The sequence below is a fragment of the Medicago sativa genome, chromosome 4 (genome assembly GCF_051527215.1).
Source record: "Medicago sativa cultivar Bolivia chromosome 4, Bolivia_mono, whole genome shotgun sequence".
Classification (NCBI taxonomy): Eukaryota; Viridiplantae; Streptophyta; class Magnoliopsida; order Fabales; family Fabaceae; genus Medicago; species Medicago sativa.
The window spans coordinates 63,595,146-63,617,289 of NC_140752.1; the positions used below are offsets into that span (position 1 = coordinate 63,595,146).

The following is a 22,144-nucleotide window of genomic DNA, read 5'->3' on the forward strand; positions in this document are numbered from 1 at the left end:
TTTAACTCACACTTGCACATAACATATCATTGGTGTAATACAAAAGGAAATTAAGAATAGGCATAAGATGATAAATAATTGACATGCAACTTGTTGGAAAAGAACTCAAATAGAGAAGCCATTCCCTTGTCGGTTATTCATGTAATAGGTTTGATGAGTTCATTGATTAGAATAGTTTTATATTGTTATATTGAACAATTTGTCACCCTTAGAAAGCGTATGACATGGCCTAAATATAACGAGTTTCTTTTTGTTGCAAATCATTTATCCTCCGTGCGTAGTCATGAAGACTAATTTATCAAGTCTTGTGGGACTTATAATGAACGACAAATTCTCTCTAAAAGTATTAATGTCGATGCATGCATGCCTAAAATTGTATTCATACCCATAACCTTAGTTAAGTTAAAAGAGATTTGAGTCATCTCATCTAAACACTTTTGAGTAAGACTTGTGTTAAATAAAAAAACCGTGGTCCATGTTACATGCATATATTCGACATGAGTAATAAAGAATCATTCAACTTAGTGAATGTGTCAATCGAAAAACCCAAGTTTCTATAGAAGTCGCCAGAAAATAATTTGTAATTTACTTATTTAAAATTAAGACATTTGTCAAGTTACTCAAAGAGACACTTTTAAAAATATGTGTCATTAGAAAGTTATTTTATTGTTTATAAACTAGTAAAAGACTTGTGTTTCGTGTAATCTTGTGTTAATTAAATAGAAGATAATTATATTATTAATATTATGAAATGTTTAAAGACTCATGCAAACAAATAATTGACTACTTGCACAAAAGAGAGCACAAGTGCAAGTTTCTCAGGAGCGTAAGACACCATAGACCATGGGAAGATGGCTTTCTTGGTGTGAGATGAAACCCTATAAAATCCTCTATTGATCTACAAAAGTAACAATATTTATTTTAAATAAAACATTTAACTTAAATATTGACGTAAGACCCGTAGTTTTACATTAGCTAGAGCTAGAGTTTTTGTCTATTGAACCAATAGTCAGGGGCGGAGCCATCGCCCGAACTCAATTGATACTTTCTTTATATTTGACCCAACTCAATAGCCTATTAACCCACTTAAAAAAAAAAAATTGGGCAAACTCAACATTTTCACACGCGCACACATAAGAATTCCTGGCTCTACAATTTTTGCCCAGGCTCTATAAAATTTCTAGCTCCGCCACTACCTATAGTTATGACTAAATGTTTATTTCTTATGAGTAATCGAAACATGACTATGTGGTTTGTGCAAGCATGACTAATATTGTGATTTTTTTTGTTTGAGTTGTGTATATTGGTATGTTGAACTTGTTTAGTGTTGTTTCTTTCCTCCGTGTAATTTGAACAAGACTAAATAATTTTTTGCAACATAAGTGAATGTTGTAACATCTCTCTACATGCTATGCTATGTAAATTGTTCTCTGTTAAAAAAGTACTGAAGTTTGAAATTTTGAACGTTCTAAAATGAGAACTCCGTTGAAAAAATAATCATCACGAGCCAGTGAATTTTATCGGTAGCAAAAAGTAGTTTAAAATGTACCAAGAATTTTTTTTATTTTTAGTCATGAGAGTTAGATTAAAGCTCAATTAAGACACCTACTTAAAACTGAAAATAAATGGGTTCGGTTTATTTCAAAATCAAACCGACTTTATAAATAGGATATCTTGCTCCAAAAATCACAAAACACAACATTTTCTTCTTCCTCCCTCTCTCTCAAATCCTAAAATCACTCTTACCCTCATATCTTCTTAAAAAAATGAAAAACAAAAATCTTAAATAATGTTTCAAGGCTCAATATTTACACTATATATAGTAGTATTGCTCAGATTTCAATTAACTATATATTGCCATTTTGAGAAAGGATGCCGACAGAATAGTAAAGCACTGTCATGAAAGCAATGATAACATATAAGACGTCAATATAGTATAATTATGAGGACAAAAACAGATTCTCTATCTTTTATGGTCCCACATTTCCTCACGTAAATGTCATAGGATTCCTTGCCATCTTTTAACAAACATTCTCACGTAAAATTTCAAATTGCATCATGATTATTATTTTTTTTGGGTACAATTGCATCATGATTATACAATAGTACCAATTACCAAATGATTTTTTTTTTGTTAACAAGTGTTATAACGGTGTTGTTTAAGAAATCTATAAAACAAAATTGTGTCTTGAAAATACAAATCAAACATTTACATTTGTCACAGTAATAAATATACAATTTTTTTATTCAAAAGTTACTTTTTTGACTTCTTAAACAATGTTCATTTGGGGCGTTTTCTTAAAATTATACTCCCTCCGTTTCAAAATGAGTGTCGTTTTAGGTGTTTACACACATATTAAGAAATGCAATGATTAAAAGAAAGAGAATGATTATTTTACCAAATTATCCTTATTAACTATTGGTTAGTTTTAAAAATAATACTTTGGAAGTGGTGCACAAAGTATTAATTGGAGGGTACAATTGAAAAGAAAAAGTTATTATTGCATTGGAAACTGAAAGTGACATTCATTTTAAAACAAATTTTTTTGGCTAAAGCGACACTCATTTTGAACGGAGGGAGTATGTACATCATGTATGTAAATTTGTAACCCTAAATTACCCCATTAAAAGTGCCATTACATTCACTATAATCACTTCAAGCTTTGCCAAAGATGAGAAGACAATTTTCCATCCATCTTCTCTTTGCATGGCTTCTACTTGCAGCTTCTGCATTCAATCGCGTCAATGCCAATGTTCAGGCTAATCAATCAGGTAATTCCCCCATTCTCACACAAATAGCTTGCACTTTATTTTATTTTTTTGGTACAATCTTGCACTTATCATATATTTCTTAAGAAAATTACATTCACATACGTGTAAAATATTTTATTCCTCTGAGCTGTGTCAACTTTGCAAGGAGTAAATAATCAATGTACTTAATTGAATAGATGAACAAGATTTTTTAATTTTATAAATCAATTTAAAACTCTAATGATTATACTCTATCTCACATAACTCTCTATTCCTGCCAACAGTTGATTTCAAGCTCAGAACCCTACAGGCTATCCCAAAGCCATATACTGAACATGCCATACCTTCGTGGGTTAGTTTTATAAAGACATCAATCACTTTTTATTTTCAAATGTGAATTTTTATTCATTTTAATTTATTGGTAATTGTATGATAATTGCATAATTATATTCTGATCCGAGCAATGAAAATCACAGGTTAAAGAAAAGAAGAGTCGTAAAAGCCCATCAGGGCCCAGCCCAAAAGGGAATCAGCAGCGCCCACCAACAAAACCTTAAAGAGATGAAAATCTTCATTCAACATCATCAGCATTCAGTAGTGATATCAATAAATGTTTCTTTCATGTCATTAGAGATCAATGGATTCGTGTATTCTACTCTTTGGGGCATTGTGTTTGTACTTAAATGGTATTAATTAATGTTCGTATTTAGGGGTTAAAATGGGTTAGGCCGGGCCGAGCTTTATTAGGCTTAAATCTGACCCACTTCAAAAATTATAGGTCAGTCTGACCTATTATCCGTCATGGGCTCATTTTCAAGGTCTGCCGTGACCTTTTTAAAGGTCTGATGAAGCCTGAAAGTCTATTTAAAAGTCAAATTTACACTAAGGCATTACAACATGTATAAGTCTACTACTAAATAGGTCAAAACTTATGAAGGCCTAAAGCACACGAATATGTCTGCTACTAAATAACGAAATTTTACGAAGGTCTAATCACAACAATCCTGCTATTAAATAACAAAATCATATGAAGGCTGAAGTTTATGAAAACAACTTCAACAATATCAGTAATGGAAGATATATTATATATAAAAAGCTTAATAGGCCGGTCTGACGGACTTAATAGGCTTTTTTGTAAGCCTTAGCCTGACCTATTTAAGTAAACAAACTTTTTAAAAAAAACTTGAACATGACCTTTCTATTAAACGAGTTGGGCCGAGTTAGGCTTTAAACAGGCTAGAGCGTATGCCCCTGTCGGACGGTCTGACCTGTTCCCACCCCTATTCGTATTGTACAAATTACCACAAGAAAAACAAACATCGACTTATTTTTTAACTAGCTTTTTCTATATATAAGGTATTTCTTACTAACTTGTTATGTTTGTTCAAATTTTGGAGCAAACAGACAATACAATATATATAGTCAAGTGTATGTTTGTCTCTTCGTTAAAATTGGCTGAACACATGTTCAAGTTTCAAGTAGAAGCTTGTAATTGCAGGTTCAAAGCTCTGCACTCTATTTAGAGCACTATTAATCAATTTCGCATTATTTTTCAAAAATCAAACATTATAGCTAGTCCCTACATATAGTTCTATCACAAAAAACAACTATTAACAGAAAATTTCTTTGTTAAAAGGTGAGGGTACTCAAGCATACTTATACACTTAATAGCGAGAAATTGAGTTATGTGGGACAAATAATAAACTGCAAACAACTTTAAAACCAACTTCAACACCTACCCTCACGCTTAGAGTGGGCCTGAGTCCAATTCCTAAATTGCAATCCTTAACCCGGCTCACCATGTTAAATTGGTTTGGATCTCATCCCAAAGCTAGCTCAAAGGATGAGGGTACTCAAGCATACTTATACACTCAACAGCCTGAGAACCTGAGCAATCTGAGACAAATAACAAACTACAAACAACTTCAAAATCAACTTCAATACCCACTCTCACGCCTACAGTGAGTCTGAGTCTAATTCCCACATTGCAATCTTTAACACGGCTCTAATATCATGTTAAATAGGCTTGGATCTCATCTCAAAAGCTAACTCAAAGGATGGGGGATACTCAAGCGTACTAACACACTCAACAGTCTGGGAACCTGAGCAATGTGGGACAAATAACAAACTACAAACAATTTCAAAACCAACTTCAACACCCACCCTCACGCCTAGCGTAGGCCTGGGTCAAATTCCCACATTGCAATCCTTAACTCGACTTTGATACCATGTTAAATAGGCTTGGATTGATCTCATCAAATCCTAACACGGGGAGGTAGTGACAATAAATAACAATATCAGGCTCATTGAGTATGGTAATTGGAATGAGTACCATCATCCTTTGAGTTAACTTTTGGGATGAAATCCAAGCTTATTTAACATGGTATTAGAGTCACGTGAAGGATTGCAATGTGGGAATTGGACCCATACCCAAGCTAGGCGTGAGGGTGGGTGTTGAAGTTTGTTTTGAAGTTGTTTGTAGTTTTGTTATTTGTCACACATTACTTAGGTTCCTCGATTGTTGAGTGTATAAGTATATTTGAGTAACCTCGTCATTTGAGCTAACTTTTGGGATGAGATCAAAGCCTATTTAACATGGTGAGTCGGGTTAAGGATTACAGTTTAGGAATTGGACTCAGGCCACGCTAGGCGTGACGATGGGTGTTGAAGTTGGTTTTGAAGTTGTTTGTAGTTTGTTATTTGTCCCACATTGCACAATTTTCTGTTGTTAAGTGTATAAATATGCTTGAGTACCATCATCTTTGCTTGCCTTTTAACAAAGAAATTTTATGTCAATCGTTGTTCTTTGTGATAGAACTATGTCTAGGGACTATAACTATAATGTTTGATTTTTGAAAAATAACGTGAAATTGATTAATAGTGCTCTAAATAGAGTGTAGAGCTTTAAACCTGTAATTACAAGCTTCTAGTTGAAACTTGAACCTACAATTACGTTTGTTTTCACACATATCAAGTTTTACATCTTGTGTTTTTTTTTTATTTTGTCGTCTGAGTGCAGTGTTGTGTTGTTCGTCGTTTTGTGTGGCATTTGATTCCGTGTCTTGTTGCGATGTTCATTTGGTTCCTATTGAAAGATCAACTTCAGTCAATTACATATTCAATCAATGATTTGGGCGTCGACGTTGCAGATCCGGAAACATGGGTATTTCGGTGACCTAGAATTTATCATATTATTTGTAGGCGTTTTTCCGTTGTATGCTATTAACTTACGTGTTGTGAGTTTGTTCGCAGATTCACTCTTTATGTTTTTAGCGATGTTGAACATGTTAATATATCTGATGTACTCTCAATTTGAATGAATGAATATTGTTTTGTTTTTGTCAACAAAAAAAAAAAACTATGCATTAGCTTCAAAAATACTTTCAATTTATGAATAAGTATAAGAGTAAATTACACTCCTCTCCCCTCAAAGATGCTTGAATTACACTCCCCTCCCTTCTTATGTTAAAATATACACTTCCCTCCCCTCTTATTCAAAACATATTAGAAAATATGTCACTCCCCTCCCTTGAGAGAATCTTGAATTACATTCCTTTCCCCCTCTTATGTTAAAATCTACGCTTTAGTCCCTCAATATTTTATTTTTATTTCTAATAATCTAGAAATAAAAAAAAATCAAACACACTTCAAAGAAAAACAGTATTGCGGGTCCATTTTCATATAATCAAATTTTGAATACATATTTTTCGCTATTTTTTATTCACAATTTCATTAAAATATATTTTTAAACCCTATTATGAAATATGAAACAATCCCATATAAAATTAAAATATGTGAAAAATTACTAAAGTCGATTAAGTATGGTTATTTAAAAGTGTATTTTATACTCTAAATTATAAAATTAATAACAAAATATTTAAATTTAATTATCATTGACATTTAAATTATAAAGAAACGAATTTATTTATTTTTAAATAGTGATTAAAAATTATTATATATTATAAAAATATTTATTTATGTTAATTTTTTTTTGACCGAATTTATTTATGTTAAATAGATTAATGTGTAGTGCATATTTAATTATTAAGGGAGGGGTTGTAATTCAAGCATCTCATAGGGGAGGAAGTATAAATTTTACTTTTTAAGTAAAAGGAGTGTATATTTTAACATAAGAGGGGAGGAGAGTGTAATTCAAGTCTCTCTTAGGGGAGGGGAGTGTAATTTACTCTAAGTATAATCACGTCATTGCTTCATTATTAATACAATTAATTTTTTCATTGGTCAACACTATCATTTATTTGTAAAAAAAAAAAAATGCATTAATGTTTCATGGACATCCCATTTTGTCCATCCACCATTGAGTAGCCACTATCTATCTATCTACCTCTCATTCAAAATAAAAAAAAACAATATTTAAAAATAAAACAATTGATTTCTCGCTCATTTTACATACCACCGTCCTCCACCTTCTCTAATTCTCTCCACCCCGCCACTGCCTCCTCCTCATCTCGGCTATCCTCAATGCCAAACACACAATCCTCTCCACTGGCAACTGTGTTGGTGGCGGCGAGATTCACTTCGTCGAGTCTTATGCATCTCTTCTAACAACCTTGAGGTCATATTCACATTGTCGATGATGATAACCATGTCAACATTTTCAAGGTAGCTGACCAGATCCATGTTATTGACGTTGACATAAAAGTACAAAGAATGTGAAGGATAGAGGGGAGTCTGGGCGGCCGAGATGAGCAGGGGGCGGACCCACCATAAGGCATGGTGTGGTTGTTGCCACACCAGATTACAACTCATTTTTTGTTTGTACTAGACTTAAATAATCCATTATATATAATATATGTTGTATGTTTTGCATGTGTTCTAACTTGGCCTAGCGGTAGATAATGCTGTAACAATCAGTACCTGTGACATATTGGTAAAAATGTCAAGCCTATGCCATTTTTGCTGATGTGTTTAATGTGTCATAAGTACACTTGGTTAATATATATAGTTTCTTTAAAATTTTATTCACACCAATATCAAAAGTCTAGGTCCGCCCCTGGAGATGAGGATGATGAAGTAGAGGGGTGGGGAATGAGAGAAACATGGAAGGAGGAGGAGAGGTAGAGAGACAGAGTAGTGAGGAGAGATAAAGATTGACTTCACTAGTTTTTTGTTTTTATTTGTGTTTTGTTGATTTATTTGTTTTTTTATCCACTATGAGTCGCATAAAAAAAAGGTCATGTGGGTTGGTTCCAAACTTATGTATGAAATTAAGGGTTGTGTATGTATTATGACCCAGAATAATTATCATTTATTGTTTAATATTTTTTTCTCCATCTATCATAAAAGGATGGTTCATAATTAAAATGATGAAATTCCTTAAAAAAATTTAGAATGATGAAATGTTGGCAAAAGAAAGTAATAAACCACCGATATTTTTAATATAATCAAATGATTGTTTGAACTAAAAGGACAAACACCACACATCAATGCAGTTTAGAGATGTTTAAAAATAATTTTATCATCATAGGACAGAAAGGAAATAAAGAAAAATAATGAAAGGTCCCAAAAAAATCGATGAAATTTTTCAATTTACTTTAGAGACATTTAATTGCCACGTAAGATCTATAATAAATTCAAGTGATCAATCGACTAAGCCAAAAGGATATATGTGACCAATCAATATACTTTAGAGACATTTTATAGCATATCACTTTTTAGGAAGGTTTTATTCAAATCCATAAGTACTAAAATTTATTTAACTGAAGCAACATTGTATGAGAATTTTTAGGCTATAAAGTGATCAAACAATTTTCTACTAGTTACATGAAAAAGAGGAAAAAGTATGACTAAAGTTCTCAAGCTTGTTTATGTCATGATCGTATTTCTTTACATATTTCTTGTTGTGGCCGATACTGACCGTAAGCCCTTTATCATCTTTCTCGTTTTTTTTTCTTCTGCGAACTTTCATCCATATTTAGTAATATTTTTTTATTCTTATTTTCTATCACAGCATTCGCTTTTTGTATTAAAGATTCTAATTGTGGACAAGATCTATGTACATCTCCTAATGAAGTTCCAGAGTGTAGGTTTCTAAAGTGTCAGTGTATTAAATCATAGGTAAGTTGAAAAACAGTACTATATTACGAATAATATGTAATTTCATTTGCTCATCTTAATGTTGTTAGTCTTATGTTTTTTTAATACTTTGGTGAATATTTCACATATATTTCTCTAATACCCTTTAAACCTTAAGGGAGTGGTTGACTTATATTGTGACTTTAGAATACTATTTTAAGGATGTTTGAATATTTCATGGCTTATGTCTAAGGATGCTATAATAATACTTCTTCAAAATTGTACATGAATGAATGACCTTGGACAAATAAGGCAACAATGATACATGGTTGATAAAGGTTACAATGGTAATTGATGGATAATATGATTGTTAGGGATACAACTTAGAGAGGTGGGGGTGGTGATCACTTGCGATTGATGCATCGTGATCATTTGAAATATTTATAAAGGGGGGTAAGCATGTTGAATTGGTGACATAGAGGTCAACTTAGGGTGTCCTTAATGGCAAAGATCCCGACCATAGGGTGTTTGATGAGAAAATTCTAAATGTCCTATAATGGATATTTTTTGGTGAGTCATAGGGAGAGAGAATGCCCTTTTAATAAAATTAAATGAAAGTTCTTTTGATTAGTGCATTTTGAGTAATGCATTGTCATTCATCATATCATATGATAATATACCTCCATAATTATTGTGATGTTGTGTGAGTATGTTGATGGTGTGTTTGTGAATGTGTATTAATCTAATTTTACCTTATACCTTTAAAATGATATAAGATATACTCACACATTTTTTGTTTGTTATCTTCTTTTATGTATCATACATGCAGATTGTAGTCAACATGTTCATGAGAAGTAAACGATGACACTTTGCTTGTGCGAGTAGAGTATAGACTTTTATTTTTAATATTCAGTTTCGTTGGTGTTATTCTATTCCTTATCAGATGTTTGTATTGTTATAATTGGCTTTCATATGCCAAAATGTTGTATTGTTGTTACTTATTTTACTCTTAATTTAGCAAATTTATTTTTTGGAAATGTGAAAAAAATAATTCGGGTCTAAATTTTTATACTTTTATGAGTTTTTTAAGCGTTGATTTGTAATCCGACAATATATTGTCTTTTGTCACACTCTATACCATGAACTGATGAAAGTGTTTAAAATGTAATATAATACAAACTTTAGGTAAAATTTGCTTCAATTTAAAACACTCATAAGAATAGATAATATCATATAATACAAACTTGAGAAATACGTTATTAAATCAATATATGACAACCACAATACTTTTGTCACATTATACAAAATTTAATATAAAATAGGGTTAATAGGCCTTTACCCCCCTGTGATATAGGCGACTTTTGGTTTTGCCCCCTGTAAAAAAAAATTTTAGATTCCGTACTCGTAAAATGAAGATTCTTCAAGTTTACCCCATGACTCCAATGAGTCAGCAGAATCTCCTACGTGGCACGCTGCGTCAGCTTTTTTTGATGACGTGGCGCGCTGACTGTATAATTACACAGTCAGCGCGCCACGTCATCAGAAAAAGGTGACGCAGCGTGCCACGTAGGAGATTCTACTGACTCATTGGGGTCAGGGGGCAAACATGAAGAATCTTCATTTTACGAGGACAGAATCTAATTTTTTTTTTTACAAGGGGCAAAACCAAAAGTCGTCTATATTACAGGGGCGTAAAAGCCTATTAACCCTATAAAATAACTCAAATGTTAGTCGAACCATATGTTGAATGACTTATTAACAACCATATATATATATATATATATATATATATATATATATATATATATATATTGCGACAATGACATTTCAATCATATACCCACACAAGGATATATAGGTAGCCACAGAGGAACATACAAATTTTGAATCGTCATATGCAAATATATAACAACGACAGAGTACATAATATTGAATTACATATCAACAAGCAACACAATAACATATATCATCAAATAATCGCACCCATAAGCATGCATATCAGCAATCAATTATGCAGCCTAATTGTAACACCCCGTTTTCCCAACATGAAAATTTCATTTAAAATCAGAGTATTTTTGATAACAACGGAATGTCACATACTTCAATTAAATCATAAAATGGATAATAATAATTATCCTTCAAATTCAACATCATGAAAAATCTTAAACTATTGCAGCGGAAAATAGTTCAACATTTAAAAGTCTTGGCACGCAGGCCTTATTGAAAAATCTCATAAATTAGTTCATAAAAGAGACACGTAAGGAATAGAAGTAAAAGCAAGCCCCCATCCCGTTACGTATCAGAGCACCTAGACACCAACTGAGAGTCCACTCATGAACGCCTCTAATCTTTATTACCTGCACATTACCCACGGTCGAGGCAACATATACGCAGAAGGGGTGAGATTTCATAATCAATACATTAAGCATATAATCCAATAAAATGCATTTAACAACTTAAACATTAATAACATATCAACAATTAACAATTAGCATAATTTTTCATTACATAACAAATACAATCATCAATACCATTACTAATTCTCATCACAAATCATAATCAACTTAACACTCAACTTGACGACACAACTCATCCTTGACCATGCAACTCTATCAACTCGACAACATCTTGACAACTTAAACATCATGAACCTCTTGATATGCAAATGCATTTGGTACCAATACAGAGCATCAAGCTCCCAACCAACTTATATGAGCGTAATTAGGCTCTTCAGGGCATCAAGCCCCCAACATAGTGAGCAAAAGCTCCAGGGCATCAAGCCTTCACCAATCATGTGAATGACTAAGCATTCCAGGGCATCAAGCCCTCAACCAACTTATATGAGTATGCAATGGACTCAACTTCCAACAACTTAGACAACGACGTGTACAACTCATACGACTCATAATCATGGACAACTTCTTAAATTCCAACAACATAGACCGACTCATGCAACCTCAAGACACTAACAGTCGACAACAAAAAAAACAGCAGCAACATACAACAATTAACAACGCTTGAATGTGTTAACATTCACATAAGGAATTAATTACATCAATATAAATATCATAAAACATCATTATAGCATTCATGCAGCAACACTTCTAATTTTCAGTCACCATAACAGACTTCTGGAGCTTATGAAAGCATCCTAAACAGCTCTCTAACTTACTTCTAAGGTCATCTCAAGACTACACGTGCGAAAGGATCGCATCGGGACAATTTTGGGCAACTAACAGCTTAACTCGCAGTGGCGAGTAACTTCACTCGCACTGGCGAGCAAAGTGTGCATTCTGGGTTCCTACGTATTTACTCGCAGTGGCGAGTTATTCTGCTCGCAGTTGCGAGCTCACAGGTCACTCGCAGTTGCGAGTTGCATTGCTCGCAGTTGCGAGTTCTGGGTTCTAGCTCGCAGATGCGAGTGTTCTTGCTCGCAGGTGCGAGCGATGAATGTCAGTACGGCCAGAAACCTAAAAATCACAACTTTTCACCTATATTCATGATTCCTTCATCCAAATAGCATCTAATTATCATCTTAAGCCATATCTAAGGTCTGTATACTAATTTTGCATCAATCTAACATCTGTTCTTGATTTATTCATCAAAATTGATCCTAAACCTAATTCTCAATTCTCACCAAAACTTAACCTAATCATGCTAAATTCATCCTATAGAATTATACCCTTAATAATATTGAAAATTAGTCTCACCCTTACCTGGTTATGATGAAATCGCAGCTCTCCCTCTGGTTCTCCTCTTTTCTGACTTTTCTCCCTTTTTCTCCAAAAACGTACGTATTCTGTTTTCTAACTTTTGTTGTCTATTTATCTCTCCTAATTACTCTTATCACTACTAATTGCTCATATCACAACACAGCCCAATTTTTAATATTTTTATTTTATTTATCAAATCTTATTTTATTTAATAATAAAATAAGTCATAACAACATAACAACTTCACCACAACAAAATATCCCTCATAATTCAGTTATAAATCATATAACCCATTCAACTTCATAAATCATAAAATTCACACATATCAGTCATGAAAATCACGTAAATCATATATATAAATATATTTTTAAATAATCGAATAATTAAGACGGGCGTTACACTAATCATCAACTACTCCAACACATGGATCCATTAAATCTTGATTAATACAGGAAGATGAGCTACCCTCTACATAAGAATGCTAACTAGTGCTTCAGGGGCATTGGTTAAGCAACCAAAACTGGTAAGTTTTTATAAAGGTAGTGTGATTATTACATCATTAAAAGTAAAAACTTACATTTTGAAGACAAAATTTCTATTTGAGGATTCCTTAACTAGTACCCTCGGGAATGAAGAAATCATTGATATATAATTTATGGTCATATCATCACCTTAGTTATTTCTTCATTTTATCATCATCAATCAATTAATATACACTCATTAATCAATTATTATGACTGTTCAACTAATCAATTGATTTCTCTAAGTCCCTTAATCGAGTAAGATTATTGTTACTCGTTTCTATCATTTTTTTAACCAAATTTAACCTATTAATTGATTTCTGAATCCTAAAAATCAATTTATCAAACAAAGAAATATAATCAACTTCATAGAATTACACAAAATCATCAACAATTAATATCATGTCATAATTATAATCAGTTTTCATATAAATCACACAAACTGCATACTTCAACACATTATCATATACATTTAACATCAACATACACATATGGAGCCATATTCATCAACCAATCATATTATGAAAATAATAAACTAAATAAATGACACATCGTGAGAGATTTGTTGATCAAATAGCACATAGCCTAATTTCATGGTTTCGAAAACAGTCTAAGCATAATAAGTAATAACTATGTTCGTGCAACCTAGGGATCATAATACATTCCTATTTAATAATCTTACTTATAATTGTTTTATCTAAGAATCAAACTCTTTCCTACCTTGATCGATAATTTGTGTATTTACAAATAGAATTATAGAAGAATGATTATGGTTGTCTAATGTTAAGGAAAAACTATAAAATTGAAGAATAAAGAAAAAATTTGGTTGTTTTATGAATTTGATTGAAACATAAATTATTTTATGAAGTTACATATCAAATAATGATTTTGATCAATGAGAAACAATGTTGGTATTGCACTCCTCAGATTGATTGATCCATACTAACAAAAACTGAGAACAGTTTAAAATTGGATTTTTTGGGAATCTTTTAGTATTTATGAAACTTTGGTGGTTTCAAACCCAAGAATTGCTAAAGATTTAAAAGACAAAAATTTGAACTAGTATTACTTAAATAACTTAGGGTTATGGTCTCTGAAATAGGGGGGGGGGGGGGGGGGGGGGGGGGGGGGGGGGAATAGATGAGGATACGCAATCCCCGTATGTTCCTTGAATTCCCATGCACCACTTTCATCGGACTATCATCCCCAAATCACCTACCCCAACGGATTTGTTTTCCACTTAACTCCTTATTCTCCTAATTTATTATATATCCTCTTCATCAAAGCTTCAAAGTCAAGTTATCCTTCAAATTTGAACCAAATATATCAACTTTCTCTGACATATTTTTTCTTATAATACGGACAAATGGAGTAGTGATTAACTTTGCCAAAATCAGTTTATAGTCTAAATGGACAAGAAATAGAAATTTAAGATGATGCATTTGATTATGAAGTTTTCGTTTAGAGGTAATTTGATACTAAAGTAGCATGTATGGTTGGTGAACGAAAATAATTTTTCTTTGAAGAAAGAATTCAGAGATTGGTAATAATAACAATTTAAAATACTCTCTCTATATTGTAAGTATAACTCAGATGATAGCTACATGAACATCTGATGTGTTAGGGTGCGGGTTCAAAGATACACCCCATCAATTATAACCTACATACTAGAGAAAAGTCCATCCCCTAGACATGCCATTCTTCATGAGATGTCTCCCCATTTCCTGTCTCGTCAAATTCCCCAGCTCTTTCAAACTTTCTTGCACAGAGCTAGTCAGTTACTTTTAATGAAGCGACAGTTTGTTACACAGACTTGGTATAGATGAGGATACGCAATCCCCGTATGTTCCTTGAATTCCCATGCACCACTTTCATCGGACTATCATCCCCAAATCACCTACCCCAACAGATTTGTTTTCCACTTAACTCCTTATTCTCCTAATTTATTATATATCCTGTTCATCAAAGCTTCAAAGTCAAGTTATCCTTCAAATTTGAACCAAATACATCAACTTTCTCTGACATATTTTTTCTTATAATACGGACAAATGGAGTAGTGATTAACTTTACCAAAATCAGTTTATAGTCTAAATGGACAAGAAATAGAAATTTAAGATGATGCATTTGATTATGAAGTTTTCGTTTAGGGGTAATTTGATACTAAAGTAGCATGTATGGTTGGTGAACGAAAATAATTTTTCTTTGAAGAAAGAATTCTGAGATTGGTAATAATAACAATTTAAAATACTCTCTCTATATTGTAAGTATAACTCAGATGATAGCTACATGAACATCTGATGTGTTAGGGTGCGGGTTCAAAGATGCACCCCATCAATTATAACCTACATACTAGAGAAAAGTCCATCCCCTAGACATGCCATTCTTCATGAGATGTCTCCCCATTTCCTGTCTCGTCAAATTCCCCAGCTCTTTCAAACTTTCTTTTACAGAGCTAGTCAATTACTTTTAATGAAGCGACAGTTTGTTACACAGACTTGGTATATAAGCATGTTAAATAATTTCTTTCACAATAATGTGCAAGGTTAATATACACTCATCTCAAGCTTCCAAATTTGCTTTCAATTGAGAATTTTCATTACAAGGTTTTACAGAGTCTTTTTTCAACAAGAAGTTTTTAATTGTAAGAAAGGAGGTATCTGTTAAAGGACAATTTGCATTTGCTAACATGTGGAACTTATACGAAACAAAATATATTTTGCAGAATTAAATAACACATTCAATAAAAGTGACAACCCAAAAGTGTTACACACCGTTGAAATATACAAAACTTACTATAAGCTACAAACAATTGTATGTGATCCGTTGTCATACTATCGTTGTTCAACAGAAAGTTTTTAATTGTAAGAAAGCAGGTGTCTGTTAAAGGACAATTTACATTTGCTAACATGTGGAACTTATACGAAACAAAATATATTTTGCAGAATTAAATAACAAGTTCAATAAAAGTGACAACCCAAAAATGTTACAGACCGTTGTAATATACAAAACTTACTATAAACTACAAACAATTGTGTGTGGTCCGTTATCATACAACAGGCTTTCGCTTTGAACGCTTGCTTCTTCTTTCCCTAGAAAAACTTTGAACCTCTTGGGGAACTTTGGATGCATACGCCTCTTCGGTAACTTCTTGTTCCTGTATAAAGTTGGTTTAGCATGGGTTTTTTTGGTAGAAGAATGGAAATTTCAAACACCAGCCTTAAATTACATTAAAATGACGGTAATAATTTTTCTCAAAAAAGTAAAAATAGGAAAAGTTGTTCAACATCTTTTCCGTAGCATGGGAAAATCAGGAATAGGATGGTCAGATGGTTAGGAGGGAAGGGGAAACAAAGTGGGCGGAAGACAGAATCAGGAAAGAAGTGGGTTGAGACAGAACCAGGCCTCTTGAATTTCCTGGGAAATTTGTATATTCTTATATGGAAGCAAATGAACGAGCCATTTCATCTTTATACAAGATTGGAAATAGATGGTAGTTGGAATTCGGAAATTGTTCCTTATACAATAGTTTCAATTTTTAAGGGATTCTATGCAATATGAAATCATGGAAATATTGAGCTTTTCTTTTTGTCTGGAGTTGGGATCCAAACACCTTTAATTACTTCTTTCTCTCTCGAATAGACAGCTCTATTGTATACAATTTGTGACTAGGAAACTTTAGAAGTTGAATATTTACCTTCTCGTTTTTTACATCCGAGCCATCATCGGAAACAGAAGCCGAAGCCAGAGGTTGAACTTCATCCACGGGCAGTGCCTTGCTTAACTTTTTCTTCTTCTCCTCTTCTTTTAACTGCGTAAACCTGTAAATCACCAATTTGCCATAAGTATATGAGGGATTGAAAGACTGAGGCTGCAACCTGTATCGTAAAATACTGACCTTTCACCATCCTTTTCGGGCTTAGAAAATGATCTCTTAGCTCGTCCTGCCGTAATAATTCCACCAGCATCTTCATTAACAGCAGGCTTTGCACCTCCTAATTTGCGCAACCATATTTGTTGAGCTGTGCTCAGGACATTATTCGTAAACCTAGCAAAAGGAAAAAAAATCTATCAGCAACTAAATTGTTTATTTTTCTCAGCACACAAGCAATGTCTTCACAGCTATCTCCCACATCTAGTAGTGTGTGTGTGTGTGTGTGTGTGTATTATTGAAAAATTATTGACTTGATGAACATGATATTCCTTCAGAAAGAAGTATCTAAGTTCTCGTGCATATGGTCTCTGTATACTTGTGTTTCACACATAAGGCAGTCATATCAAGGAAATGGTTTCTGAAAGAAAAAGGTGTATTATATGGATACGGTAAGTTGATTTGCTGACCAAATTTGATTTATTTATAGAATATAAGATAAGTATAATAGTAACCCATAATAAAACATATAAAGAATGTATGGAGTTATGGCAAAAATTTAAAAATTAAAATATAGGAACTTAATAGGTAGAGAGGAGTCCATTGATATAGTTTGTGAAATACTAACCAGTAAATTGTTAGTCCTGATGGCACAGATAGTGAGAAGTAGCCGATCATGAGTGGAAGAAACTTGAAAATAAGAAGTGTATTCTTTTGAGTAGGATCATTTGTCTGTAAAAAAAAAAAAAGTAAGTTAGGTCTGCTTTGTAAAATAATAAGGAAAGAGAAGGATACCTGACATGCTTACCTGAGGTGGTTTCATGATTTCCATTGAAACATATTGAGAAAGAATAAGAAGAACAGGTAAAACAAGATATGCTGCAGTGTCATGCCAACCCAAAGGTGGATGGCCATCCTGCACAACAATTAACAGACGTTTGTTATGTTATATTGTATAGCGGAAGAAAAAACATAGAATCAACTAACAAAGTGTACCGCCTACTACATCTTGATAAATGATTGCAGTAGGTGAGCATTTCATCTAGAACATTAAATGCTAATATCCATACTGATATAAATAAATAAATAAAAAATGAAATCTCATAAACCACAACCAAAAAAATGTAGAAGAAAACTTTTCCCTGTAAAAAGAAAGTGAGAAAAGAGGGTCAACCAAAGAGAAGAAATACTAAAGTCATCAAAACATAATGTTGTTTTCCCAGTTCCTACTTCCTAGTTACATTTACTACAAGACTCAACCTACCACAACACAACCAATAAACACCGAGCTCCGTAAAACTATAAAGAAACTAATTGATGTGGTAATGACCATTGTAACAAGCAAAATGATTTACTAGGGGGTGTTTATAAGAGTGTATTTAGGCTTATCTTATGATATAAACATTTGAGCAAGTGCTTGGAAAAACTTACTAAAATACTTAATGATATGTTCATTTGTATTCAACTTATTTTCATAAGCTTTTATGGATAGGCTATAAGAGAACTTCATTTTGTAATGAAACAACTCAAAAGAACTGTAGTGCAATTAACTCTCATTTCCTCTTTGATGGTAGAAACAATTTGTAAAACAAAAGGGCAGCTCGGTGCACTAAAGCTCCCACATATGCAGGTCCAGGAATGGGTCCCACCATTTTGGTGTACCCTACGCAGTCTTCCCCTGTGTTTTACACAAGAGGCTGTTTCTAGATCTTGAACCTGTGACCTTTCAGTCACGTGACAACAACTTTACCATTGCGCCAAGGCTCTCCCTTGGTAGAAACAATTTGTATATAAGCTTTAATACGACAAGTGCTTGTGAATTAATGTTTAATTAAGCAGTTGACCTAAATGCTCATTTAGTCCCTATTGGCACATTCTGTGGTGAACAGACCATACCCCCACCCCCAAAATGCTAAATTCCTAACTACTAAAAGAATCTGCATCACTAAATGTGCTGCATGTTATATACTACTATTTAATCCAACTTGCACCCATGCTGCATAAACCATGTCTCGTATTTACTGAAATCTAAGACTAACTGGGACAATAGGGCATATGCATAACTTATAAAAAGGAACCTTTGCATATATTTTTGCAAGCAGAGCCTACGCAAATTGCTACATTACTAACTATGAAAAGAATTTTTATCAGCAACTGTACTGTATGACATACAATTTAAAAAAAAAAAAAAAAATTGTTTCAAGAACCATGACTGGAATAAGCTCCAAAGAAAATGATTGCCAAGAGTAAATAGTCTGATGTCTGAAAATCATAGTGTCACAGACTCACAAGTACTAGGAAAAAGAAATAGCCAAATGCGAAAAAAATACTTCGCTTATGAGCAAAGGATAACTTACCACAAATGGAAAAAGCCAAGAAATTCCGGATCCACTTTGTCTAGCAGCAATGCTAGTGGGACCACCGAGAGAAGGGATCCATAAGAAACCTTCTGTTAACAGTCCCTTCAAATTAAAAGTTTTCAATAATTAGCAAAAATCATGTATTTGTAATTCGTCTATCAAAATCTCAAATTATAATAGTTTATATACCATTAATTACCTCATTTGCCACATTAGATAAAGCTTGGTATAGACCAATCCAGACGGGAATAGTAGCCAAAGTCGGTAAACAACCTATACAAAATGATAAAATTGCCTTCTTTAAGTACAGCCCAGTTATGATATTGCAAATGTTTTGACATCATATTATCACATGTCAAAGCATTATTATACAGAATCAGAGTTGAGATGAAAATGATAAAGGCAATAGTAAGATATAACTGTACCTGCCAAAGGGTTAACCCCAGCTTGGGTATATAGCCTTGAAGTCTCAAGTTGTATTCTTTCCTTGAAATGAGGGCAATGAAATAAGTAGTTAGAAACAACCATGCTATCATTTTAAGGTACAAAATCAATATTTACTTAAGAATAAATTGGAAGCTTAACAAGTAACAAACAGCAACACCCCTCACCTGATTGCCGGCATATCTTTCTTGAATGGCCTTAATTTTAGGTTGAAGGTTTTGCATAGCTAGTGTTGATTCAACCTACATGTATTAAATAAAGTCAGAACTTCATTTAGTGATATATAGTATGTGTTAAATTTCATATAACTGAAAGAAAAATCCATTTATGGTTTTTTTTTTTTTGGACTGGCAATCCATTTATGGTTTGTTTTTAATGTTTCAAACGAGGTTATCATAATTTCATGGTTTCAGTAAATTTGCCTATAGAAATTGCTGTAATTTGTACTAACCTGTTGCTTTGTCAAAGGAAGTGTAGCGGCCTTAACAATAAGAGTGAGCAATATGATAGCAAATCCATACGAATAAGGCACATGCACGGCAGACAAACCATCCTTTAATATCTGAGTAACAACAAGCAAAACATTTCCTGTTAAAAAATGCAATCCTCCAATTTTATTACAGGAACGTGGAACATTTGTAGGTAGTTTTGTTTTCCTTTTTATGGCTATTTTACATGATAACTCTAAAGCAAAAGGGTAAGGGCCAAGTACATTGAAACTGGTGGAAAACCTTTCGAAACAAATAGCATTACTCTTTCCATTTATATGTATACATTTCCATATAACAAAAAAAAAAAAAAAAACACAAGTTTAACTTGTTTAATTAAATTAACAGAAGTAAACAGTAAGTCAGTAACACTGAACACTTTCCCTGCAACATATAATTTCAGGATAAGAACCTTAACATCGTTCTCATTTAAAGTACGTTCAAAACCAACGGTTCAATCTTCTAAGAAAAAACTCAACGACGGAGAGTATCTTAAGATATAAGCAATCTAAAGTCTAAACAACCTCAATAATACAAATTTCATGAATCTCAAGGCAACAAAATCCTTATATAGTAAGGTCATGTTTGGATTGACTTATTTTAGCTTATTTATTAACATAATCACTTATGAGACTGTTCCAAAGATCACATAAAAACAAATTATGACATCTCCCAAACTGTTTTCAGTTTATTTTCATAAGTTCGGTTTGATTTTATTTCATATACTTTCTTTGGAATGAATTATAAGCAAAAATTAGTTAAATTACGAATATTAAGAAAGATAGTTGATAAAATTAAAAAGCACAAGTTGTGAAGATTACCTTAAGAACAAACTCCATGGCATCGGAGATGAAACCAAACCAACCTCCGTTCTTCTGCACAGCAACATCCGTGGAAGTGGAAGTAACTGCATCGGCGGTAACGGCAGCGTCGGCGAGCGTATAAAGAAGTCCTTCAGCTCTGGCGAAGACACCGGCAACATCAATAGAATGAGTTAAGGATTGAATTGGTGGAATTTGGTGGAAACTGAAGTGAACTTTGGTATATAGTCTGGTACGGTTAGGGGAGAAGTTGTTGCGGTGAAGTGAAGGAAGTGGAGTTCCGAGGAACGATGGAGATGAAATCAGTGTCTTCGCCATGGATGAGAAGGTTTGTGCACGAGAGGCTTGGAGGTTTTAGCTTCTCGTCACAGAATAGAGATGAGAGGATATTTTGCTATTATCCGAATGCATTTTGTTTGCGAGGTAGAAACAAGTGCACGATATGGGTAGTGGAAGATTTTCAGCCAGCGACTGATTGACACGTCATTACATATTATTACCGGTGGTTATTTCGTTCTTGCAAACGGTGTACAATTAAAGAACGATGACTTCAAATTTTATCACTTTTTATTTCAAGGGAAATAATTTTTTTTTAAGGATGAAGTAAAAGATTTAAAGAACAATTATTTTTTCAAGAATTTAAGCAAAAAATTATCAGAATAGTTCACAAAAACATTACAGTAGTTCATACAAAGTTGAAGATGAGATCTACTCCATCCGTTTTTAATTATAAGCAAATTTGACTTTTTAGATTTATTCAATTAATGATGTATATGAATCATATACATCATTAATTGAATGAACTTAAAAAAATCAAATTTGTTTATAATTAGAAACGGAGAGAGTACCCTTAAAATGTTAAGTGCCAAATAATTGTAAAATTATGAGATAATTTTTTATTTTTTAAAATATTCACAGACATAGAAAACATCACAACAAAATTAAAGGTGAGATCTACCCAGAAAATGTTAACCGCGTAATAATAGTAAAAGTATGATATAATTTTTCATTTTTTAAAAATATTCACAGACATAGAAAACATCACATTGTAAACCTGTGGAATAACATAAATCAAGTTATATAAAATAATAAAATCTCAAAGAAAACAATTGTAAATAGTTTGTTACACAAGTTATTAAGCTG

The 22,144-nt window shown here is 32.9% G+C and overlaps 2 protein-coding genes and 1 long non-coding RNA gene across 3 annotated transcripts; 2 read left to right on the plus strand and 1 right to left on the minus strand.

The window, feature by feature from the left end:
- Nucleotides 1–2,608: 2,608 nt before the first annotated feature.
- Nucleotides 2,609–3,637, plus strand: LOC146930621 (CLAVATA 3/ESR (CLE)-like protein). The gene is made up of 3 exons (XM_085708310.1): nucleotides 2,609–2,772; nucleotides 3,036–3,103; nucleotides 3,228–3,637. Exons 1-3 carry the CDS (start codon nucleotides 2,673–2,675, stop codon nucleotides 3,306–3,308), a joined length of 249 nt encoding a protein of 82 aa, XP_085564436.1. The 5' UTR covers nucleotides 2,609–2,672; the 3' UTR covers nucleotides 3,309–3,637.
- A 4,819-nt stretch (nucleotides 3,638–8,456) lies between these two features.
- On the plus strand, nucleotides 8,457–9,858 carry LOC146930622 (uncharacterized). The gene is made up of 3 exons (XR_015006435.1): nucleotides 8,457–8,630; nucleotides 8,723–8,829; nucleotides 9,617–9,858. It is a non-coding gene; the product is annotated as an uncharacterized LOC146930622 (long non-coding RNA).
- A 5,876-nt stretch (nucleotides 9,859–15,734) lies between these two features.
- ALB3 (63 kDa inner membrane family protein) lies at nucleotides 15,735–21,381 on the minus strand. The gene is made up of 11 exons (XM_085702097.1): nucleotides 21,002–21,381; nucleotides 20,144–20,254; nucleotides 19,860–19,934; nucleotides 19,674–19,734; nucleotides 19,448–19,521; nucleotides 19,246–19,350; nucleotides 17,697–17,804; nucleotides 17,517–17,620; nucleotides 16,916–17,065; nucleotides 16,715–16,838; nucleotides 15,735–16,174 (listed from the first exon to the last, which is right to left on the minus strand). Exons 1-11 carry the CDS (start codon nucleotides 21,317–21,319, stop codon nucleotides 16,067–16,069), a joined length of 1,338 nt encoding a protein of 445 aa, XP_085558223.1. The 5' UTR covers nucleotides 21,320–21,381; the 3' UTR covers nucleotides 15,735–16,066.
- Nucleotides 21,382–22,144: the final 763 nt, after the last annotated feature.